At 35.6% G+C, this 19,363-nt stretch overlaps 1 protein-coding gene across 1 annotated transcript; it reads right to left on the bottom strand.

Moving 5' to 3' along the window:
* Window positions 1-11,366: 11,366 nt before the first annotated feature.
* LOC149812850 (scopoletin glucosyltransferase-like) lies at window positions 11,367-13,153 on the bottom strand. The gene has a single exon (XM_089992066.1). It carries the CDS (start codon window positions 12,996-12,998, stop codon window positions 11,538-11,540), a length of 1,461 nt encoding a protein of 486 aa, XP_089848192.1. The 5' UTR covers window positions 12,999-13,153; the 3' UTR covers window positions 11,367-11,537.
* Window positions 13,154-19,363: the final 6,210 nt, after the last annotated feature.

Below are 19,363 nucleotides of genomic sequence, written 5' to 3'. Positions count from 1 at the left end.
TGTAGCACATGAAAATCCATGTAGACAGTTATGCATTGGAGGCCTTATAGTGGATGTGTGCTCTCATATCCAGACATGCAATGATTAACAAGGATTAATGCACAATATAGTACATCAACAATGTTAAATAATGTTTGAGTATAAATCATAAGTCCTACTATACAATGAAGAAATAAATAACTCCAACAACACCAATATCTCGACCATGTTTTTTCTTCCACTTCTCACACTGCTCAAACTTGCATACAGGTATGCAAGTAAGATTGTTCCCCATGCATATTGATTGATGTGATACTGGTCTTGCAAAAATTGAATATACAATATATTGATCAACTTTTCACCAGTGTCGATAAACAAGCATGTCCCAAAGAAGTAGAGCAAGAATGTTCTCACTTCTTTCTCCACCTTACTATCGGTGTTTCCTCCAACACATGGTAGAGTAAAAAAAGCCCATTAACCATGATAGTTTAATCATTTCCCTATCAAATGCATCTTCCTTTGCTCTGAAATGAAAATCACATAATTGTTTGAAATCTCTCCACCAATGTCCACTCCTTGGCTCTCTATGATACTTCAATCTGGTGATTTGTGCCACAATCTTCAATGTGATGATCATCTCAAAATCTTTAAAATGGAATGTGTTGGTTGCCAAATTCCAGAACTAAACAATGGAGATACATCCACTTCCTTAAGATGGTCCACATTAACCTCAGTCTAAGGTTTCTCATCCTACCCTTGGTGAGGTACCTCCATCCTTATTTTGCCACTGCCACTACAGCTGACCACATCTTCAGCCTTATCTATTTGGGCATTCAGGTCCGCAATAATATCAGAGTGAGCGAATAAGTCACTCTTCTTTACTACTGAGTCACCATCTCTCTCTTTAGATGCTTTTGGGATGGAAAATAAGATTATAGCCATAAACCCCTCAACTTTTTCTACATGTTTTTTCTTATATATGGGCCTTTGTGAAACGGCTAGCTATTGTTTGACCAACTTTCTTTGTATTTTTTTTAACTGTTTGAGTGTAGTTTTCTAAGTTTACGAAGGGTGCATTTTTCATGAAAATATCAGACACCCAGACTCTTGGCATTAGATATGACTCTCTCTCTATATCCACATGTCAAGCAAGCTCCTTGTTTAAATAGTACCAACGATGACCCAATTCATAATTTTTCTTCTTTGGCTTTTTCTGTTGTGCTCCAACAGTAGAAGATGATCTCAGAGTGGAGCCCTTTGACATAGTCTTCTCAGTTTGCATATTGTATTAAACAATTTAATAATTTCCTACAATACCAAGACAAATAATATAGGTAAACTTGCGGGCAATAGAGTCACAGGACAAAAACCCAAATATTTAAGGAAACAACAACAAAAATCGAACATTGTGCCCATCATACCATGTTTATTATACAAGATCCGCAACATATAAACAACAAAACTGGAGGATAGAATAAAATCATACGAATTGTCAAAACAAATAAAAACATTTATGATTTAAAATAATAATTGGTTCAGTCGTTAAATATGTGCTTACAAAAAAAATTTGCCTTCGATGATTCCAGAATACTCGAGGATGAAGTTTTGCTAGAATAGTTGCTGAAAATACTGCTAGAAAAGTCATTGTCGGGTAGCTATTTGGGGACCACAAAGAACCCTAAAAAATTACGCAAAAAGAGCCCTGGGGTGAAGTGTTTTGATTTTTATAGCAAATTGTTTCGCACATAATTTTATGCAAACTTCATGACATATGTGCGAACTTTGTCAGGTGTGTGCGATGTTCCACAGTTTGAGATTAACACAAAGTTCGCACATGGTTTTATGTGAACTTCATGACATATGTCTAAACATCATCAAGTATGTGTGATGTTTCTCAATTTAAGAGTAAAATGAAGTTTGCATAAAATTTTATTCGAATTTCGTGACATATGTGTGAACTTTGTCAGGTATGTATGATGTTCTGAAGTTCGAGATTAACATAAAGTTTGCACATAATTTTATGTGACCTTTGTGATGTCCACAAAAAAAAAGTGTGAAACTCCATTTAAGTGAGAGTTTGAGTTACTTGAGGAGCAGAGCAATATATCATGCAAACTTTGCCAGTTTTGTACAGGCGAGTGTTAGAAAGGTCATAATGTAGTTGGGTATTTGTGATTTTGGACATGGGGAGAATAGAGAAAATTATGAGACATTTTGGGAAGCACATCAAATTAATCATACAATATGATCATTTTACGTTTTGAATATATACGAAATCTAGAACCATTGTGGCCCAGTTAGAACAATGTATCATTTTTCAATGAAAATTTGAAATACACGCAAAACTCTGCTTCTTTTAAGAAAAAAAATGGAGCATGATAAATTGTATTTCAAAAACTGCTTTCTAAAATAACTTTAATATGGATCCATAGTGACAACAATCAAATTCTTATAAGAAATTGATTATTTTTTTAGTTTTTCTTATATTTCAGCAAAATATGAATAAAAAATATAACAATTTCAAAAAACATAAAAAAACAAAAAAGACTAAAAAAGAAGTTTTTTCCAACATATAGCTGGAAAAGAAAAATATCATGATATTTTTAGGAAACATAAATATCCTAATATTTTTGAAATAGAACCATACTTTGAACGTATTAAACAACTGGCAAAATGAGTGTGTAAATGGTTAGAGTGACCTTGAATGATAACACTCTGATGTTGTTTATTAGGGATGCAAATAGACCAGATCTAGTATAGACATTTTATTATTTTGGTTGTCTTAACTTGATTTGAATCTGACATTCATATGTAATTGACCGAATCCTGTCCATTTACATCCCTAGTGTTCATTGATGCGATGAACAACATCCTAAACACCATGTTGAACTGTGTCTTCAGTCATTTATTTGCAAATTCTAGGTTTTGTTCATCTAGAGCATAGACCCATCTAAGAGATGTCGAGTCCAACTATCATGTTTTGGATGTTGTTCATCGGATGAATTAACAACATCAAGTACCGTTTGGGGTGTAACCGGGTAAGTTTTGACCCGAACCCGCCCTGTACCAAACCCTATAGGGTTAGGGATTGGTGATAAATAAGAAGGTCTGATTAGAATCCAGGTCAGACCCAAATGCTCCGATTAATATATGGAGTCATGTATGGTTTGTGAAATTTTATACTAGCCACAGGCCTGACCAGAGACGTGACTAAGATCCATAAATATTCAATGTAAAAAAGAGAAAAAAAATTATTATTTTATTGGGTATGGTCCGAAGTTTTATTCATGAAATCTTTATAGGATCCGACTATGGTTTCTCTTATGGTGGGTCGAATTAGACCTGAGTCTGGACCTGATACCATGGTCTCAAATCAGGCATGAGTTTGTTTTCACTTGGGCACGAACCAAAACCAACACGTTGATACCTCTAAGTAGTGTTAGAAGTAAGTTTGCTCTGAAATTAATGGACTTTGGCCAAATATCATGATATTTGTGACACTGTGATCATTGACTCTTCCGCATACACTACAAGAAAATAGGTGATTAGCGATGGAATTTAGCGACGGAATAATTTTGTCGCTAGTTAGCGACGGATTAACGAGAGAAACACATTCGTCGCTATAATCAATGAAATTTATGAAAATAGCGACGGAATAAATCCCATCGTAAAATCTGTCGCTAATTAGCAACGAATGTTGCGAGGGAACATTTTGTCGTAATGGACGCACCATTTAGCGACGTCTTTTGTGACAGAAAATATTTTATCACGATTTATCGACGGAATATATTCCGTCGCCATTTTCGTGTTTTGATTTATGGCGGCTTAGCAATGGAATTAATCTGTTGCTAAGCCGTCGCTAAATGTCGCATAACCCTAATCCCAACCCTCTTTTTCTTTTCTTCTTTCGCTGCTCCCGCTCCCGCCTGCCGCCCTCTCCCTCCCGCCGCTCTCTCCGTCCTGCCGCCCTATTCGTCCCGTCGACCTCTCTCCGGCCCCCACCGTCCATCGTTCACCGGCTGCCGATCCCTGCCAGCCTTTCGTCGTCGCCCGAAGACAGGTAATTTATAAAATTCCGGCAGGGGGTCAACCCCCTACGTTCCGGCAGGGGGTCGACCCCCTGCGGTTCTAGCAGGGGGTCGACCCCCTACATTTTTCGGCAAGGGGTCGACCCCCTGCGTTTCCTTCAGGGGGTCGACCCCCTGCGTTTCCTTCAGGGGGTCGACCCCATGCATTTTTTGGTAGGGGGTCGACCCCATGCATTTTTTGGCAAGGGGTCGACCCCATGCATTTCGGTAGGTCATTGGGTGTTGGGTTTCTCAAGGCCTATGCAAGATGTTTTCATTTGCCTCGGTTTTTTTTTGGCAGGTGGTGACTTCATTTTAAAACAGTGTTTTTTGCAGATTTCTCAACAAAACCCGCTTGTGCTCAGCCACCCGTGGTAAGTAAGTGACAAAAACAATACAAATCGAGTAAATACCCGTCGTGAGTAAGTGATGCAAGTGCATCACATGTTATTTAATTTATTGGATGTAACACTTAATTGTTCACGCACTCACTTAGTTGTTGGTATCTAGGGCTGCTTTGTTAGAGTTTGGAGATCATGCTGAGCATGATTTTAATGTATGAGAATAGAAGTGTTCTTATTTTTGGAGTACGGATTCCATGCTAAGCATGGTAGTAGTTAGTAAAATATTGAAGTGTGTTTGTTGCAGATACATGTTTGACATTTGTTTGATATGAATGATTTTGATGTATTGCAATGTTTGATGTAATTATATTCATGCTTGCATGTAGTTACTTTCAATTTGATTATGGCTTCCATGTGAAATTGTATAATGAAAGCATGTTTCAAATGAATGTATCGTGTCATTAATAGTTTGCACATGAAAATATTAAGTTATCAATGCATGCATCATAATTCTTGTTATTGTATGACATCATATATTGCATGATAAATTTGATATTTTCTTTATTATAGCATTTTGATGGTTCTATTTTAACTGGTTAGGTTATTATTCGTAACATCATACAAAAATGACTGCAAACTGTGAATGGATGTATCGTAGGATAGTGGACAATGAGTTATCACATGAATATATGGATGGTGTTGAAAGTTTTATTGAATTTGTAATGGCAAGTGTCAGTACAGTGGATCCCACAGGTCGGATTAGGTGTCCCTGTAAGATTTGTAAGAATAATCAATTTGTAGAACCTCATGGCGTTAGACATCACCTATACAAGAAGGGTTTTGTGAGTGATTATCAGAATTGGATGTTTCATGGAGAAGAATTTAGAAACAATTTTGATGCACGGGTGAATGTGGTGCACAATAATCCATATATGGATTTGATATTTGATGCCGCAGGAACAAAACTGGGTTCTGCTATGAGTCCTAGTGATGTAAGAACTGTAGTAGATGAAGAACCATCAAACGATGCAGCTAGTAGATTTTATGATTTACTTAGAGATGCTGATGAGCCACTTTGGAACGGTTGCAAGAGTCACACTATCTTGTCTGCAGTTCTTCAACTAATGAATTTAAAGTCTGAGTATAATTTGAGTCAATCATGTTTTGACCGTTTGTGCATGATTGTGAAGAGTATGTTGCCCAAAGATGAGAAATTGCAATCAAATTTCTATCGTGCGAAAGTTATGGTCAACGCTCTAGGTATGGGGTATAAAAAAAATGATGCTTGTTCAAATCACTGCATGTTGTATTTCAAGGATCAGGAAAACAACATATCATGCCCGTCATGTGGGCATCATCGGTTCAAGCCAAAGACAAGAGGCAATGGTAGCACGAGATCAAAGGAAGTTTTATACCAGTCACTCTGCTACTTTCCTATCACTCCTAGATTGCAACGATTGTATATGTCTTCAAGGACAGCTAAACACATGAGATGGCATGCAAATAAAGTTCAACACAACATGATCACGCATCCTATTGACGCTGAAGCTTGGAAGCACTTTGATCGTACTCATCAGAACTTTGCAATGGAAGTGCGAAGAAGAAGAAGAATATGAAAGTCAAACAAGTGACGAGCAAGAATTCTCAAGCTAGTGAGCAAAATCTTGTAATGCAAACCTCTATTTGAATGCATTACAATACTTGATGTAAATGATTTGAATTATTTGAATGTATTGTAATACTTAATGCGAATGAATAAGTTGTATTGCAATACTTGATGTGAATGATTTAAATTATTTAAATGTATTATAATACTTGATACGAATGATTTGAATGCATTGCAATACTTGATGTGAATGATTTGAATTATTTGAATGTATTGTAATACTTGATACGAATGATTTGAATGCATTGCAATACTTGATGTAAATTATTTGAATGTATTGTTAATACTTGATGCGAATGAATGGGTTATATTGCAATACTTGATGTGAATGATTTGAATTATTTGAATGTATTGTAATACTTGATGTGAATTATTTGAATGTATTATAATACTTGATGCGAATGATTTGAATGCATTGCAATACTCGATGTGAATGATTTGAATGCATTGCAATACTTGATGTGAATGACTTGAATGTATTGTAATACTTGATGTGAATGACTTGAATGTATTATAATACTTGATGCGAATGAATGGGTTGTATTGTACTTGATGTGAATGATTTGAATTATTTGAATGTATTGTAATACTTGTTGCGAATCATTTGAATGTATTGCAATACTTGATGCGAATGATTTGAATGTATTGTAATACTTGATGTGAATTATTTAAATGTATTGTATGACATTTGTTATTTGTTAGAATATGGTTCATGGAGGTTACAGTGGTCGTTCATCCAGTAGTAGCCAAACCCAGCCTTCATCTTCACGGGCTCCTGTGATAGATATATCATTTAACTAATTAGATGCTTGATTAGTTAAAATGCGCATTCTGAGAATTTCTAACATATTTTTTTACAGATGATATTTCGCCTGTACACGACCCACCTACACCAGTTGATCACACAAGTTAGGAGCCAACACAGGATGCAGGGTCTTCTCAGTTTGGCACAAGAAGACTCATTCGAATAGTGTATATCGATAATCCATCGTAAGTATTTCATTTTCAATTATTGCATATCTTATAAATATTTTATATTGATATTTACTGTGTACCAATTCATATATAGCACGAGGTTTGAGCCACAAGAAGTAGTACGCGAGATTAGGAATTCACTTCTTCAACATCTACCAGGACCAGTCGCTTAATGGAAAGAGTATCCAAAAGAGGTGATAGACAGATTATGGTCCACATTCATGGTATACAGTTGTTTGTCATAGTTAATGTGTTTCATATTTAAATTTTTTTTATAATCATGTCTACTAACTTTTTGAAAATATATATAGGTTTCGAATCGCTTCGCGACTACGGTGGAGGAACATGATGAAAGGAAGGTGTGGTAGAGGGTGGCTGCCAATCGATTTGCAGACATGCTGCACAATATGAAGACTGCAGCAGAAAAAGCATCTGGCGAAATAGATGATCCACTACAGTGGAAGGGCCATGACCCTATTACTATCAGGAGAGATTATTGGGAGGGAATGTGCGACAAGTGAGCGGAGGATGCATTTCAAAATCGCTCTGCAAAGGTTGCACAAAATCGAGCAAAAATGTCTGAAGCCCATCTACACACAGGTGGATCTAAGACTTTTGGGAGCCACCTGAAGAAAATGGTAACTCATTAATATATAATATCAATTTTATAAGTATTATTGCAAACTTGTTAACTAAATTTTTTATCATTTAACTTCGCAGGAAGCAGAAAAAGGAGGCATTGTACCATATAAGGATGTGTTTGTTGAAACACATAAATGAAAGACCACGGAAGACTTCGTATCAGAGAAGGCGAGAAAGACAACGCTATGTATTTATTCTATTAACAATCATTGCAATATGCAAGTTATCATAATGTTATCATTAATTATTAATGCATACTGTAAACATTATTTTGTAAGAGGCATATGAGCAACAGATGGTAGAGCGATATAGTGATGACGCTACTCAGCATCCATCATTTGATCCTGCAGCATGGTAACTGCAGCAGGTGAACCCAAAAAAGGTCGTGTGTTCGGGTTTGGGAGTAATATGAATACATTACCTGTTATTGCTTCTTCCAGTTATGGCTCGCAGACTTCTTCTGTCGACATAAGCTCCAAGCAGCATCCTATTCTTTTCGGTGATGATGTACGCCAGATCGTGAAGGACACAATGTGTGACTACTTCCATAAAACTGTCGCCGATGTTCTTCGAGCTGAGTTCAACAATTTTTTGCTGAATAGGAGAACTTCGATTGCAAGTCCCTCTCAGGTATGAAAGTTTCATGCAATATATTACATGTCGTTAGATTTCATGTAACTTTGATTGCCTTAACATATCTATTTTTTTTTACTGTCTTAAAACACATATGAGCATGTTATAATCACATATTCAGTTTTTTTACTGCCATAGAACACATATGAGCATGCTAGAATCACATATACAACTTTTTGCTTGCCTTAGAGCACATATGAGCATGGTAGAATCACATATAGAGTTTTTTTGACTGCCTTAGAACACATATGAGCATGCTATAATCACATATTCAGTTTTTTGACTGCCTTAGAACACATATAAGCATGATCGAATCACATATATAGTTTTTTGCCTGCCTTAGAGCACATATGAGCATGCTATAATCACATATAAAGTTTTTTGCTTGCCTTAGAGCACATATGAGCATGATAGAATCACATATAAAGTTTTTTTGACTGTCTTAGAATACATATGAGCATGCTATAATCACATATTTAGTTTTTTGACTGCCTTAGAACACATATGAGCATGCTATAATCACATATTCAATTTTTTGACTACCTTAAAACACATATGAGCATGCTAGAATCACATATAGACTTTTTTGAATGCCTTAGAACACGTATCATTCATGATAGAATCACATATAAAGTTTTCACATATAAAGTTTTTTTGACTGCTTTAGAACACATATGAGCATGCTATAATCACATATTTAGTTTTTTTACTACCTTAGAACACATATGAGCATGATCGAATCACATATATAGTTTTTTGCCTGCCTTAGAGCACATATGAGCATGGTAGAATCACATATAGAGTTTTTCTGACTGCCTTAGAAAACATATGAGCATGATATAATTATATATAGAGTTTTTTTACTGCCTTAGAACACATATCATTCATGATAGAATCACATATAGAGTTTTTTGTCTGCCTTAGAGCACATTTGAGCATGATAGAATCACATATAGAGTTTTTTTTACTGCCTTAGAACACATATGAGCACATGATAGAATCACATATAGTGTATAATTTATTTCAATATATTTTGTTTATCAATACTGACTATTTTTTTTCTTATGTAGGTTGCTGGTGATAATCAGCGTAGCGGAGCTGAAGAGACAGATCAAGGCAATGAATAAGAAGACGCACAAAATCTTGGCGATGATTAGATTAATGTGTTGAATTTGTTCTATTTTTTTGTTTTTTTGAAAATGTAATTATTGAATTGTAAATAATTAAACTTGTGAGTTTTAAAGTGGAACGATTAATTGTTTTAGTTTCCTTTTATATGTAATTTTATGTGTATTTTGTTTTTTATTTACAGGAAATATAAATTGTAGCGTTCTCGATATTTAATTTTCAAATATTTTTTTTTCTTGTTTGTGACGGATTAGCGACGGATATATCTGTCGCTATATATATAATTTAGCGATGGCTATAAATTCGTCGCCAAGCCAAGGTCGTCGTTTATTACCAATGGATTTGCGATGAAATCCGTCATTCGTTATTCTGTCGCAATTAGTGACGGAACTGGCGACGAATTTATGCCATCGCTAGTTAGCGTCGAAAAATTCGCGACATAAGATATCCTTCGCTACTTCGTCACTAATCCATTGCTAAGCCGGTTAACGATGGATTAGCGACGGAATAGCGATGGAATGAGGTCATCGCTAATCCACTGCTTTGTTGTAGTGATCCGATTTTATGAGACATTAATGCTATAAATTTTTTATAGTCATTGTTTTTAAAGATCAATATAGATCTCTAAATAGGATGATCAGTACTACAGTAAAATAGCCCTGCCCTTTTAGAAGCCATCATAACTATCTACACCAACCATACAATGTATCATTCAATTGACAACAACCCACACTAACCCCCAAAGCCGCCTATTCAATGCTTGTGCATAGTCAACCTCAACCACAACTAACTAATTGAATGCTTGTACGCAGTCAACCTTAACCCCAATACACCAAGACAAAACCATCGAATATTAAGAATGTGACAAGCAAAAAACATAGGCAATTTTTATAATGCATGTATTGAGAGAAAGGGAATGACCAAATTTTGGAAAGATCAACACAAAATTTTAAGCATAATAAACCCTAAATGGTAAATCAAGTGTCAAATATTAAATAAAACATAGGGTTACATAAATAAAACATTAACAGCAGGGAAAATACATAATATATCTAAAACAATAACCAAACAAAAACACTACAAAGCTATTAACTGCTCATATCTAAAAAAAAAAAAGTTCAAAAACAACAATAATTGGTGGAATAAAGCAAAAAAACTTTCACAAGAATCGCGGCAATGGTACAAGCAAAATGGTTAGAGTTCTAGAAGAAAAAGTGTAATCACTCTTTCCAAATACAAATGAAAAAAAATAAACAAATTATGAACACAATCGTTTATATATATGCAACAAAATTTGCATGCTAAAAGAGAATCTTGCATTACTTAAAGTCGATAGCCTGCAAAATTTCATGAATTTCACAAACTTTTCATGAATCTCACATCGAAAGTCGACTTTCGCAACCATCAACGTGAAACTCTTAGCGAAATTCGCACTCTAATCACCTATATATATATATATATATATATATATACAGGTAAATTTGCATGCTAAAATGAAATCTCGCATCTCTTAAAGTCGACATCATGCGAAAGTCAGTGAATTATGCAAACTTTTCATGAATTTCGGTTTGTAATTATACTTTCACAACCACCAATGTGAAAATCTTGAGGAATTTTACACGTATGAAATTTTTGCAAGCTGTGTCATAATTTTTGTGGGACTTTTGAGAAAGTGGGTGGGTATTGTGCGAAATTCATGATTTCTGCAAGAATAACTTACAAAATTTAGCTTTTAGTGTTATTTGGTGAGATTGAGCCTAGCAATGTAATGCACGAAAATCAAAAGATCCTGTCATGCTAAGGGTAAAAAGATCTTAAAAATAAGAAACCCACGAAATTGAACATTCTAAAGATTTTAAAATTGTGGGGCATTCATAAAATGAGTCAAATTTGCCTTACAGTACGGTCATCTCCATTAATTCTAGTGCTGTAACAAAGCTTCTCAAATGCATCACACATCTTGACTTAGAGTTGGTCACAACACAAATACATGAGAGTAAAGTTTATTCTAATCTTCTACAACGCTCGACGACACGATAATCTTTAAAGTTCTTCTCTTGCTAAAATGGATCCACATGGACTTCCTCACAGTGGGCTGTTGAACTAGACAAGGCAGCCAATACTCTGCAAAATGAAATTCATATTGAGAGTAGAAGAACCACCATCGATAGACTTGCGTACTGTCTCACCAAGCTCTTGGGCTCTCTTTCTCATTTCCTTGGCTCCTTGTTCATCATCCAAAACCCTTGTCACGGCCCTCTCTATTTGCTCACGGCACACCAACTCAACCTTCCCTTCTCTGGTAAATCCCATGACGTGTTTGTTCCCAACTGCTATGGCAACTCGAAGGACATCCACCAGCAGCTTCTCATTGATGTGCTGTTCCGCAAACATGGGCCATGTTATCAGTGGCAGACCAGCACTGATCCCTTCCATGACCGAGTTCCATCCACAGTGGGTCATGAACCCTCCCACTGCTGAGTGTGAGAGTATGAGCAACTGGGGTGCCCACCCTGTGATTATCAACCCCCTCTCCTTCACCCTCTCCTGCAACTCATCCAGAAAGCTTCTGCTTAAGTCTCCTCTTATCACCCAAATGAAACGGTGGTGTGAGGACTCGAGGCCCAATCCCATCTCCATGAGCTGCAGTTCTGAAAGCGAAGTAATACTACCGAAGCAGACGTATATCACAGACCTTGGTTCCTTCGAATCCAACCATCTCAAGCACCGATCTTCGTCGATGGAGAAGGAAAACCCCTTCTTGTCTTTTTCTTTTCTGCTCATCCCAAGTGGATCGGCGATAGAAAGGGGACCGATGGTCCAGACAGGCTTGCCGGTTGCCTTCTTGTATTGTTCAACGTAGGCCGACTCCATCTCGTATGAGGTGTTGAAGATGGCACCCTCGCTGGCTTTCTCTGCCAAACCGATTTCCTCAATAAGTGCTTCCATGCCAACAGACTGGCTGCGGGCTTTACCTACACCCTCTGGCAGTAGAACTCTTGTTATCTTCACCTCATGTGGCAAACCGGGGACAACAAACTCTTCTTCATCAGAGACAAGTCCTTCGTGGGGTTTGTGGAGTTTGATTCTATTCATAACGCAGTAGCTGAAACAAGAGGTTACGTGAAAGGCATACCTTGGTATGTTCAGCTTCTGTGCTACTTGTAGGGTCCAAGGGAAGAACATATCTGAAATGATGCAGTTGGGTGGGTCTTTCAGCGCAAAATTTTCAAAAGTCTGATGAAGAATCCTGGTGGCCACTATGAACCTTGTGAACATCTCGGAGGTGGTTGTGGAATCTAGATTCTCACAGTTTTCTGGCAGCCCTGCCTGTTTTGAAGGGAATGAGAGGTGGGCTATTTTCATATCCAGGCCCCAGGATCTTGACCATTCCAGCACCGAGTCATATCTATTGGAATTTAGGGGTGTGGTGACCATGGTGACTCTACAGCCGTGGCTAGCAAGGATCCTGGCAGTGTATATCATGGGATTCATGTGGCCTTGTGCCATCAGAGGGAAAACTATCACATGGGGATGCTGTTGGAGATGATGATGGCCTTCCATAAGAGCCAACACTACTAGTGAATCACAGACTTCTTCTTGATCTCTGAAAACGGGATACCCTTAAAACTATAGGACGTGCTCTTGAGTTTTTATGAGAAATTGGTCTTGAGTTTTGGGAGCTGGCAAACGGAGAGAGAAACAGAGAGAGAGAGAAGAGCCCCGGCCGAAGAGATGCAGGGAGGATCATCTGTCAATCTGCTATTAATAGAAATTTATTGCCGACGGTGCAGACCCCTACTCGATTACTCTTAAAACCCATGTGGCAGATGGATTGAAACCTGGGCCTTCAGCTTGGCACAGGACCCGGTTTACTACCACGTTGGTGGTAACTTTGTTAGACTTTTATTATTGCCTATACTGCATTGTTTGGTATATCCCATGTGGTAAGCCAGGTCCTGTGCTAAGTTGAAAGCCCAAGTTTGAATCTCACTGCCACATGGGGCTTAAGAGATATCTGGTAAGGGTCTACCTAATTCCAGCTTGCTTATCAAATGAAAAAAAACAATGTTTTGTTTCTATTGGATAGGGGTTGGTTTACTAACAGCTGGGTATTGGCCTGGTTTTTAACGGGTTCGGGTTTGAAGAGAAGCATGTGATCCGGCTCATTTGCCTCATGGGCCAATGTGAAGCGGGCTCCGGCTTGTCCCAATCTTAAAATGAATTAATGTTTGATTGAAATTATGGGTTAGGGAGAGAATAGCAAGTTTCTATGCAACTAATTCCTAATTAGGTAAATAGTAATAATTAACAAATAGCAAGTTCTTATGCAACTAATTAGGTAAATAATAATAGTTATTCAATTTATTATGTAATAGTTAATTTTTAAAATTTATATATTATTAAAAAATTAATAAATAACTCCAGCTTATCGAACCGGCATGGTGTCTCACAGGCCAGCTCGAACCCGGCCCACTTGTATATAACGGGTAGGGTTTCAGCCTGGTGCCTAAGGGGCCAAGCCTAAAATCATGGCCCAAACTCAACCCATGGTGGGCTGGGTCAGCTTGGCCCATCGGGCCGGTTGCCCACCCGTACTCTTGGGAAAATCTCATGTGCTTTTTTTTTAAAAAACATTTCAGGACTCAAATTTTTCATTGGAAACCAATGTTGTCCGAATCTGTTGCTTAACCATTCCATGTGGCAGAATCCTGAGCTGATCATGAACGATCAAGATTGGATGATGACAAGTCTCATTTGCCAAATGACCTGATACAGCTCCGGTGGACTGTAGTAGAACCAAATGGAAAATATCTTACTGAAAGATTTTTTTCAAAAAAAAAAGAAAAAACCAAACACCAATGTTCCATGTTTTAATCTTCAAGCCAAACAGGTTGCAACACAAAATCGTGAACCAAAAATATTTCTGAAAAATCTACCCAATAGAGATGTCAACAGGTCGGATGTAATCCGAATCAGATTAGTCAGATTTGCTATCCAAATTTAGATCTGGATCTGGTATTGAGTTCTGCATCCGAATCTGAATCTGATTGTGTAAATATCGGATTTCAAACTAGTCAGATCTGGATTGGTTTTGTCTGATCCCATCCGAATCCAATTATGTCAGAATTAATTAGGTCAGACTCGGTAACGACTAAATCCGACTATGTTTACATCCCTACTACCCAATATGGACCCACTCTTTAAAAATCGTATACAATATCTCGTCGAACATGAATCCACCCAAATCCAACCCGTTTGTATCTCTTAATCTGAGCCACCATCATGTTCATCGCCTTAAGTCCATTATACATAGCAAACATATCCAAACTTGGGTTTTGGAACCGTAAAAAATCAAAACAAATCCATGCAACATAAATCCATGAAGGTTTTGAATATATAAGAAATCCAAAACCATTGTGGCCCAGTTAGAACGTGTCATTTTTCGATGAAAATTTGAAATGAAAGCAAAACTCTGCTTCTTTTAAGAAAATATTTGAAGTATGATAAATTGTATTTCAAAAAACTACCTTCTAAAATAACTTTAATATAGATCCATAGTGACAAAAGCCTAAAATAGCAAAATAACAACAACCAAATTCTTGTAAGGCATTGATTTTTTGTTTTTGTTATTTTTCAGCAAAATATCAGCAGAAAAAAAGTAAATTAACAATTTCGAAAAACATAAAAAAAATCTTAAAAAAAAAAGTTTTTTCCCAAAATATAGATGAATAAGCAAAATATCATGATATTTTTATGAAACATAAATATCCTAATATCTTCGAAATATCACCATATTTTGAACGCATTGAACAGCTTGAAAAATGAGTGTATCAGGTCAGATATCCTACCTCTGATGGTAACACTGATGTCGTTTATTAGGGATGCAAACGGACAGGATCTAGTATAAATATTTTATGATTTTTGGCAGTCTTGACTTGATCCTGATCTGACGTTCTTATGTATTTGACCAGATCCGATCCATTTGCATCCCTATTGTTCATTCATGTGATGAGTGGCTTCCAAAACACCACGGTGAACTGCGTTTTCAACCATTTATTTGCAAACTGTAGGTTCTGTTCATCTAGGGCATTGATGGCTCTAAAAATAAAGGAGACCCATGGTGTTTTGGATGTCGTTCGTGGGAGATGAATGAATGATATCACCATAATTTTTTTTACAATTATTTAAATAAATAAATATGACTTCATGTCTTAATTATGGATGTTTATTATTTAAATATGCATTTGACTTAGAATTAATTGTGTTTGTTAACTTAAAATTTAATCTCAAGTGAATTGAAATTTTAATTAAAGTTACGATGAAATTTGAATTTAATTTAAAGTTAATTTGATGCAAATTTGAATTTGAATTGGATTTGGATATAGTTACAAGTGAATTTGGATCCAAATTAAGTTTGAAAACTAATTGGATTTGGATTATGTATGAAATTCAAGGTTTAATATGGATCAAAATCTAATTTAAAAATTAGAGAATTAAGCAAATTAAATAAAACATAATTAATTATTTAGTTAGGTAAGTAAATCCAAGAGGGTGGGATGCCCCTACGTAGGCCCACACCTCTTGGCTGGAAATTTACTTTCTAAAACTTTAAACTCACTTGAAATCTCATGAAAAAAAAAATTAAAACTTACCAAAAAGACTTTGAGAAGGATGCCTTGAGTTCAAATTGGACCCATTTAGCAATCAAGGTAAGTAAGAGCCTACATGGGACGTCCCTATCTACTTAGACAATTTTAAAAAATGAAACAAAAAGAAAATAAAGCAACAAAGTAAGAAAGAAAAAAAACAGAAACAAAGTAGAGGAAAAAATAAATAAATAGTAAGTTTTTGAGTGGGGGATTTTGGAAAGAAAAAAGATCAAGAGGGAGGGGCAACCTGCCCTCTTTCCAGATGTGTGTGAGTAGCTAAAGCAAACCCTTAGCCTTTACCTTAACAGGACTCACATGGCCATAAAAGAGGATTCCCAAGAGGAGCATCTCACCTATTCTTGTCATTCTCTCTCTCAAATCACCTTTTTTTCTTCTTCTTGTGTTCTTCCTTCTCCAATAAAGGGCTGGTCTAGCAGCCATTGTAGTTGAAGCTTGGAAGTACCTTGGTCGAGTTTGAAGTGGGAGACAAAGAAATTCAAACCCAATCATCATACGAGGTAAGTGCATCAAACGTGTAGGCATGTGCCGATCTAAACGCATGAATTATGTATAGGGGTTATTCCAAATTTCCAAGATCTGAACTAAGAGTGGATCAAACCTTGGAACAACCAAAAAGGGATTTTGTCTTGGCTTTTAAAATCGGTTTTGGTGAATCCATGTCACCACATTTGATTTTTTTAAAAATGGTTTGACAATAACAAGTTTTATAGCCCTAAAGCAAAATTCGGTTTTGAGGAGGAATGGGATCTTAAATTATATATTAGATCTAGAATATTTTTAACATATTTGCATGTGAATGTTAGATTTATATGATACAACCATGAGTTATAGGTTTTGGAATTTATTGGCGCTTAGATATGTGTTTACATCATGCAAAAATGTTTTGTAGAGGGATTTAGGTAAAATTATGAGGGTTTATGTTTCATAATTAGATTAGATTAGTATTTGCACCATGAATCCTGAAATTCAGTATTATGTTGTTCTCATTCTTTATATACCCAACCAGTTAAAAAAAAATCAATATCTCCTAGAATATGAATTCAATAAATAAAAACAAAAATACTTAGATGGTTTACACATTAAGAAATTGATTTTAGAATCTTATTTTGTTTCATTTGAATCATTTTTGAAGGCAAAACGTTTGTTGCAACATAGCACAGTTTTTCTGTCATGTTTGTAGGAGTCATTATGTAAAATCTAGAAACATATCTAAAACAACCCAAAATAAATTGTGAAAAAACTGGTTGAAAGCTTATACATAAAAGAAGACTTTGTGAAAAAGATTTTATCAAAAGACTTCACAATAAATCCCAAAAAGTTTTCCAAGTTGAGAAAAAATTTATAGTTTTTAGAATCTGTCATCTAATTTTTTTGGACAGGGGTCTGTCATAGAATTTTCATGGATTTTTGAAAAACGAAATTGGGTCTGAGATTTTAGAGATTTGTTCCTGACATTAGGGCAACTCTAATTAAATTTTAAGAGCTAAAACTATTCTATGTGATTTTTTGTGATTTTTTCAAAATCAGGTAAATAGGGAGTAATGCATGTAATAATTTATAATCAGTTTGCCATGTTGCTAATCATGATGAGTGATGGCTAAGACCTAGATGTTTTACTTATGTTAAATGAATGTGTATCATGTTGAATCATGTATGCTAAGAAGTTTTGTATCATATTACATGAGAATGTGCATTATGTATTATTAGGCATGATCTTAAGATGGATGCATATCTAACCTTGATGAATAAGTATGATAGTGAATAATATAATGTATGTTGCCTATATGTGAATGTAAACATATGAACATGTAAATTAGTGTATGCATGGTGATAATGTAAAGTGATATGCATGGCTTGAAAAGTGTAGTATGTTGTGAACCTAATGAGGTAAAAAATTGCATATGAAATGCATTGTTATGCATTATTATCTCAAGTTGTTATTTTATAACATTATGCATCAGATATGTGGTATGGGGTATGTGCATAACTTGTGAGTGAGCCTAGGTTCAATAGAACCCATGAGTGTTGGTTGGCCACTAAGCGAAAAAAATATATAATAAAACATGCACATAATCACATAAATCTAAAGGAGACTGAGCTCAAAGTTACCCAAAGATGAAGTATGTACTATGAGCTATTTGAATGAGTTAATGAATGACCTCATGTTATGGAAGCATCCAAGAGTAGAGCTTGGTCTAAGGAGCTTGTGTGCTAAGAGCACTTGAACTTAAGTTATGAACATAATTTTAAATAACACCTAGTGACTCATTCAAATGTAGGACCTTAGAGAGGGTGAAAGTACACCCAACCAGTTAATCATTTGTTGTTGAGAGCTAAGTGTCTTTGTTGGTCTTCAGTCATCGGTCATAGAGGGTTTGACTACCGTGAGGTATAGGTGGTCTATTCTAAATCTCTACACAGTATGAATCAATTTTAATTTTCGTATGAATCATTGAAAGTTCTCTCAATCATAGACCGCTCCAGTAAAAAAACTCTAAGAAGAGTTTAGAGGTTCTTCTAATCAATGAGATAATAAATCACAAGGCATAATAGACTTCATTGACTTGATTGAATTAAAGTTAAATCCTTGAGCATGTGCCCTTTAGGGCGAGAAAGAAAAACAAAATATTAAAATACCAATTGACATTACTTTAATCTACATGAATACAATGTTTATTATGAAATTTTTGTTTACTTCTAAAATTATGCATAATAGGATAGTCATCTTGAGTGTTTTTTGTAATCATGACTTGGTTATGAATTTGTGAAATGTATTTATATCTATGCATTATATTGACATGGACCTATGTATATCTTTTGTGTTTAAACTATATCCTTGTTTATATCGTTTGATATATCTTACTAAGGATCGTGGTTTAATATTTTTTACTTTAAAATTTTATAAAATAATGCATAAGCTGGTTTGATAGGGGTAATCAATGATGTCAAATAGATTATTATCATTTTTTTTCAAGAGATCCAGTTTTATTTTGGATATTTTATATTAAAGTTGATTTTTTGTTGAGATTTGTAGGCTCCGAGTTTATTTGTTTGAATTAATCTTGTTCATTAAGCTCTTTAAATTCAATTGTTTGTGTGTTTGGGTTTATTTTAAGTTACCCAATGTTTGAATCAGGTTCAAATCAACCTATTTCGCTGTGCTTACAAAAAGATAAGTCGAAATAAAAAAAAATCTTAAAAAATTTTGATAAAATTTCGGGGCGTTAGCGGTACCATTGGAGGCAGCTCACTATC

The sequence above is a fragment of the Nuphar pumila genome, chromosome 16, assembly GCF_984573655.1.
Source record: "Nuphar pumila chromosome 16, dmNupPumi1.hap1.1, whole genome shotgun sequence".
In the NCBI taxonomy this organism is placed as follows: domain Eukaryota; kingdom Viridiplantae; phylum Streptophyta; class Magnoliopsida; order Nymphaeales; family Nymphaeaceae; genus Nuphar; species Nuphar pumila.
This window is presented reverse-complemented; position numbering and strand designations above follow the sequence as displayed.